The 7,206-nt window shown below is 44.8% G+C and overlaps 1 protein-coding gene across 3 annotated transcripts in view; it reads right to left on the reverse strand.

The window, feature by feature from the left end:
• CD58 (CD58 molecule) overlaps positions 1-7,195 on the reverse strand; it is a 22,224-nt gene extending 15,029 nt beyond the window's left edge. For all 3 annotated transcript variants that reach the window (XM_064410281.1, XM_064410280.1, XM_064410279.1), the window contains exon 1: positions 7,046-7,195. In XM_064410281.1, the coding sequence (XP_064266351.1) occupies positions 7,046-7,088 (43 nt within the window). In that variant the 5' untranslated portion in view covers positions 7,089-7,195. The remainder of the gene's footprint in view (positions 1-7,045) is intronic.
• Positions 7,196-7,206: the final 11 nt, after the last annotated feature.

A 7,206-nucleotide genomic window follows, 5' to 3' on the forward strand; every position in this document is an offset into this window, starting at 1 on the left:
GTTACTGAGTTCAAAGCTCTGAAGTCATGGGGGTATTAGGGATTTCCCTTGAAATGTCACTTAAGCAAGTTTATTTCACAGCCAGTATGTGTGAAACAACATCCCATCCTCTGAGATCTTGCAGAGCTGTCAGCAAGAATGAAGCTGTTCAGAAACCCCCACTGCTCTCAGCTTTGAATCAACTACATTCTGCTAAAAATGCCCAGACATTCAATATAAATAAGTAAACCACAACAGAAGAGAGATAAGAGATTTTCCCTAATTTTCAGTGAAAACAGTTACATTTGAGAGAAAAAACACCTCCTCATACTGATCTAACAGACAAAATCCTGCTGTAAGGAAGGGACCACAACCTTTAAACCATCAGCATCTCTGTGTCTCTGCTTCAGATTTCAGCAATCACCTCCCACTTCTAAACAGCTCCAAATGGCTATAGAACAATTGCAAGGTCACTGATCACTGCCGTGGCAGACAGGAACATAGACAAAAACACTCTGGTATTGAGTTCAAGTTACACTTGCATGTAGGAATCAATTTTGATCCACAGTAGCTGGTTACTTTTATCTTCTATATTGAAGGAAGGGCATGGTTAAGATACACATGAGGTCTCACGTTAAGGCAGGATTCCCAATATGCACATGTAAAACTTCCCTTTAAAGAGCTGCTATGCATGGTGAAACAAATATTTCAGATGTCTACTTCTCAAGCCAACTGTTCCAAGTGACAGCTAGTATTCTGGGTTTTATCTTTTATTTATTCCTAAATGCCATCAGTTTAAGGACCCACCAATTCCTATATCCTGGCAGACAGAATGTCAGCTAGGCCTTCCTTTCCCACTGCCAAAGGACAGTGCTCCTCAGCTCTTCTGCCACACCACAGAAACACAGACTTTCTCTGACAGCACAAATGAACACAAGCAATACAAACGCACTTCCGTGTGCTTGGCTAGAGAACTGCACACACGTCTCCTTCATGCCTTACTTTCTATGGAATTTGTTTGCAATTTACCCATGAAAGCACTCTTCTTAACACCATTCGAGTTGCAACTTCTTGTTGTCTGCACCTACACGGTCACCTTTTCCAGGCACAGGGATTGTAGAAGTAATCAGGGTAAGCTATAAACTCCCACATCTTGTCAATGCAACCTACCTGCTTTCTTTGTATTCTACCCTGTTCAGGTAGAATTTTACTTGAGTATCTCTTTCCTCCTACCTCAATTAATGATTTCCAGGAGAAAAAAGAACTCAGAAACTCCAGACTTTGTGTCTGGAGACCACAAGATTGCAAGGTGCTGGGTAGGGTGGAACACTATTTTGATCCGACAAAGCCTGGAGTCTTGTTTGAGACCTTTGTTTCACAAAGACAATTCCCAGGAGTGCATATTCCTCAAGAAGTCATCCCTTACTGCCTAAGGACCTGTGGTATTCCTAGTATGGAGAAAAACTCCCTGCTCTTCCCACTGGGAAATTCTACCTCTAGTAGCTTTGGCTCACAGACACAACCAGGCTGTGGTGACTTGACATCAGCATAAGCCAAACTATAGTGGCTGTTCATAGGATTCTTCAGCAAGGACAGCAGCTGCTTGCTGAAGCAAGGCCAGCCACCACTGCTCAGCCAACCACTCAAAACCTCCTGCATTTGGGTGTTGATCCAGGTAAATGCTCCATGTCTTTACTTTCTTTCAGTTAGTCATAAGTGCTAGGCTGGAGAGCAAAGTTACTGCTTCTTCAAGCACAGGAGTGAGACTGAAGGAAAGCAGAGCTGAAAAAACCACACAATTTCTCTCCACAGGTTCTGCATGGCACAGGGAGCAGTTCTGTCTTCAGCACATTCTCTTCTTGCTGGCTGGTGGGACAAAGGCTTGACAGCAAGGAGCTGATGAGCTCCTCCCAAGGGCATTCAGGGCTCCCAGCAGCAGGACAAGGAAAAGGTTATTTCTGAAGGATAACAGTCATCTCCTCCCACCTTAGAACTCCAGTCTCTGGGTTTATTTTCGTGTTTCACTGGTCTAGTGAAAATGTGAAGAAGTCTCCCACTCAGTGTCATCAGCTTCCTTTTTTCAAAGAAATCATACAAAAATATTGCATAAGCTCATAACCACACATCTCTGAACTTCTGGAATAGCATGTATCATCATGTTTTCTAAATTCCTGAGAAACCCTTCCCCATCTTTTCTACTTCATTTTATACGGGAACATATTTCCTATTCCACACTGGTGAGCAAAGAGGGAGAAGTGACAAACACTCTGTCATACACTCTTTTTGGAAGGCTAGAACTGCCTTTTCTTTAATTTCTCCGCTTTCTCCCTCTATTCTTGTTGCAGCCCATTATTCTCAGATGAAGTTCACACAACAAAATAGTGCTGTGCTAAGGCCTCCAGTAGTCTCTGCAGAAACCATCAGATTACCTGCTCCTGTATCTCCTAAAACCCATTCCAAATTCCTTCTTATGCCAAGTCTTTATGTTCTTTCCTTCCAGTCGAATCACTTGCTTAAAGTGGCACAGATAAAGAGGAGCTAACATTGAGTGGGCAAAGCCTCTTCTGCAAACCTACCATCTCACCTTGTCTACATCATCTTCTGCTCTCACTTCTCCAGCAGCCAGACCCACACAACTCAGTGCTGTACTCGAGTTTTAATACTCCCCAGACTAATTCTGACTCTTTCAGCATTTTAGCAGGCTAAAGGCATCCACATAGTTCAGACTAAGTAGACTTAATACTCCATTTACCAGCAATAAATGCTTCATTACTGTTTTTGCCTACCTGGTTTGACTTGCTTCTCTCTTTTTCTTAGAGCTGACATAAAGCCTAGTTATTTTGGAGAACATCTGTAAGCTAAGCCCTTTTTATTTTTAATGCTATCATTAATATTTTTGGTTTCAAATACCTATTTGATATGCATACAGGTATACATTAGGTCTATACAGGCAGCAGCTTGGTTCTCCTATTACCATTAAGACACTAACGTTCCACCTGCTGAAAATGGGTGGATAAGTCTTTAGTAAGTAGTTTACGGCACAGAACTATTTGCTTCAGGAGTATGACTTTCTAAAGAGTAGATTTTCCTTTTAATTGTTGTAACTTCCCAACTACCCCCTCTCTTCAGCTTTTTCAGAATTTTGAAATCCCCCAGCAACTGTAACAGACAATTATGCTCCCTCCTAACCCTGAAAACCACCAGGTGCAGAAGACCCTGAAATAAATGTTCAGTCCAGAAGGACTATGAGAATATTCACCAACCATAGTCCTCTGAATTCCTCCACAGGCCATACACACAACCCACTTCCCAAACTCCAGAAAGAAAGCACTTAGAGCCATGGTGTAAGAGCACAGGCAAAAGCCACAGCCAGGAGAGAGAGAACACAGATGACCATAACCCGTAGCAGCAGCACAGGCTGTTGCAAGATAAAATCAGATTTGTGCAGGAATGAATGCAAATCACAGGTAACATCCCACTCAGAGGTGTTCTCCTGCACACTGCAGCATGTTCAGAGACGTGTGTGTCGTTCTTCTGGACAATGTGGGTCTGCATCTACAGAGCTCTACACACCAGCAAAGGCAGGACCCAAGAGTGGCACATACAAACAGGCCTGGGTCCCTCCCTACCACGAAATCCATTCCTTCAGTCATATCCCTCAGCAAGAGCCCAAAAACAGGCAGCATTCCCATGCAGAAGCTATCCAGTAATTTTTAAACTATGCTGGTGACCAAAAGCATGGGGATGATTTCCAGTTCCTCCTCCTCCCTTTTTTATCTGCCTATTCCTGCAGTGGAATAGGCAAGCAAGAGTACAATCTGCTGACAGATTGTACTTCATGCACATCCCCGCTCCAACTAAAGAAACAACAAAAAAACCCACAGAAGGACTGTAATTCCCGGCTGTGACTCACTGTGGGAACACCAGTGCTCATGGCATGGAATGGAGCAGATGCGAGCAAAATGTGGAAGAATGAGAGTGAAAGCATAGAGGAGGGGCAAGCACTGATGTCTTCTTTGTGGTGACCAGTGACAGGACCCAAGAGAATGGCTTGAAGTTGCATCAGGGGAGGTTTAGGTGTGATATTAGAAAAAGGTTCTTCACCCAGAGGGCAGCTGGGCACTGGAACGAGCCAGGGAGGGAGAGGACTGGAATCGCCACTTTTAGCACTGGTAAACTATTACAAAGGATCGTTGAGTCCTGCAGATTATTGATTATTTACAGTCCCTAGGCTTTGCTGAGGGACAGAACTGACTTGCATTTAAGCCTGCCTGGAACTATAAAAAAAAGCAGCTGTTTGAAAGCTGTCCAGACACCGGCACAGGTTTCCCAGAGAATGGATGCTCCATCCCTGGCAGTGTTCAAGGCCAGTCTCAATGGCACTCCGAGCAATCTGGTCTAGTGGAAGATGTCCCTGCCCATGGCAGAGGGTTGGAACTGGATGATCATTAAGGTCTCTTCCAACCCAAACCATTCTATGATTCCAAATCCTCTGGTCACTTATTCCCAGCATGCAGACAGCAGCACTTCCTATGCTGTACAACCACATGTTCAGGTAGGCTCCGTGATCAACAGCACTGGGAAAATAATCTGTCTTGGTAACTCTTTCCTTCAATCAGGGTCATTCTTAGCCAGATCATCTTTGCAGTTCTACTTATAAAGGATGGCACAAACTGATGCCATAGACAGGAACTGTTCTCAACCTGTGGCAACACCAGCTTGAACAGACTCTTTTAACTAAATGCAACCTCTGTCTCTCACAAACCCTGTATCACCCAGCCAGCCACTGTCACACCACCCTGAACACGGCCAAAAGGCTCTGCTGAGGCTGAAAACAGATAGGAGGACCAGTAAGGAAAAAAACAAAAGTAAACAAACCTACACCCATTTTTTATGAACACCTTTAAAACACCCGGGATCAAAGGAGTCTGTGTATGCAATCCAGAGATTATCTTGATCTTGGTCTATTCAGTTCAAACTAAGTAGAACTTAATATTCCATTTACCAGCAATAAAAGCTTTATTACTGTATTTGTCTACCTGGTTTGGCTTGCTTCACTATTTTTCTTAGAGCTGATGTAAAGCCTAGTTATTTTGGAGAACATCTGTAAGCTAAGCCCTTTTTATTTTTAATGCTATCATTAATATTTTTGGTCTCAAATATCTATTTGATATGCATATAGGTATATATTAGATCTCTACAGGTCTAATTTGGCTTTTTAAAATCTAAGACCATTAATTATATTAAGGCAAGAAACTATGAGAACAGTTTTTCACTCTGTTCATCATATACTGTTAAATAGCAATGGCAAAAATATTGTTTCATTTTGGTTTTAATATCACATAACCTCAGCTCTTGTCAAGAGCTTTTAAGCAGAGGGCAAAGGTTTTGTTGGACTTTTTCCCCCTCTTTGTGAGGAATTTATAACTGATTATAATTCCTCTGTTTATTCAGGAAGATTCAAGAGTAAGGGGGCAGGACAACACAGGAAGGTGTCAGCTTCACAGTGCTGAAAACTTATTTTTCCATTTATTTTATTTAATATTGTGTTTGATATTTCTATTAGCAATACACAAAATAACCACATTCCACAAACAACCTGAATTTGTTAAGAGTCCAGATTTTCCCACATTCATCACCATGGCTGGTAGTGTAGTTCCTATGACACCTCTCATGGAGTAGAAAGACACAGAAGAAACATTAAGCAACCCCAGCGTTTTTCTGATTTTCAAAATGTGGAAAGGAACATATATTTATGTGTACAGAGAAAAAAAAAAGACAGGAAATTAAAAAATAATAATAAAAAAGGAAGCCCAAACTTGTTGAACTACCTAATGACGCAGACACAAAAATCCACATTAAGGGAAGTTTGGTTTTTATGCTGATCACTCTCAGAAGAGGTCTGAAAGAAAAATCATTTTTATCAGCTTACATAAAGCAAGGTAAAGCCAGAGGAAGTTACAACACACTCAGTTACTCATGCCTTAGTCACACTCATCGAGATCTCAGCAGAAGCGCTGCTGGTTAAGATAAGGAATTGCAGCTAATGCTTAACACGGGCAGACTCATGCAAGTGCTCAGTGTCCTGGCTTCTCCCCGGTCCTCCCTGCACACCGGGACCCCCAACGCTGTCTTACAGAGCAGGAACTCTCCATATCAATTAAATAAAGCAAATTGAAGACCTCAGGAATAGTATGAGGAGGAAATCACGGGGAGCTTCTCGGAACTCTCAGCAGCAGAGAAGTTCCTTTTTAACCAGGGGGATACAATAGCTCCTATTTTAGGCACATTCATGAAACTTCCAAAGGAAAAAAAACCCCAAAAAAAAAAACCCCAGTAACAAAAAACCCCAAGTCAGAAGCAATCCCTTAGAATAGAGGAATGATAAGGTCTTCATAGATTAAATCATGCTTTTTGGCCCATCTAGCAATAGCAGCTCGCTCTGATGACAACAAGAAAGTTTGCACATCCATCATCCATTTCAAAAATGAACAGATTTGGTTTATACTCCTCATGTTCACAGCCCAGTGCAAGGGCTGTGCGCCTGAGGCACAGCGGTGGCATTTGGATTAAGGAGGCCTTTGGCTAGTATTTCAGCAGCAGTTAATGGCAATCATTTACTTACACCACTTGTACCCACATCCCCACCGCAATTTTCCCGTTCACACAAGTTTGAAACAAGCGGGGCACAGGAGCCTGCCGACAGCGGCGAGGGGAGCTCGGAAGGTGCGGGGGCCGACGCACAGCCCCGGTCTGAGGCGCGGGTCGGAAGCGCCGCCCGGCCGTGCCCGCCGCCCCGGGCAGGCAGCGAGCGAGCCCGGGGACGCCCGTCCGGACAGGGAGCCACCGCCCCAGGGCTCGGGAGGGGCTGGGGCTCCTGGGGCAGCTCCCCGGGCACCGCGGGACCCCCGGCTCTCCCAAATCCCGGCCCCGCCACACGTGCCCGTCCGAATGCCGGGGAGGCGGGCGTGGCCGCCCCGCTCCCGCTGCCCCGGGCGGCGCGGAGACAGGGAGGAAGGAAAGGGAAGGAGTCGGGAAGGGTCCCCACCGGCCTCTCACAGCTTACCCAGGAGGAGCGGAAGGTACAGGAGACAAACCAGCCGCCGCATGGATGCCCCACACTATCTCGGTGGAGGCAAAAACCAAAATCCCCCCAGCCGCGCCCCGTCCCGCCCCAGCCCGGCCCAGCTTCCGCTGGGAGGGCCCGAAGGCGCTTCTTCTGGGAAT

This window comes from Passer domesticus, chromosome 2 (genome assembly GCF_036417665.1).
Source record: "Passer domesticus isolate bPasDom1 chromosome 2, bPasDom1.hap1, whole genome shotgun sequence".
Taxonomy (NCBI): domain Eukaryota; kingdom Metazoa; phylum Chordata; class Aves; order Passeriformes; family Passeridae; genus Passer; species Passer domesticus.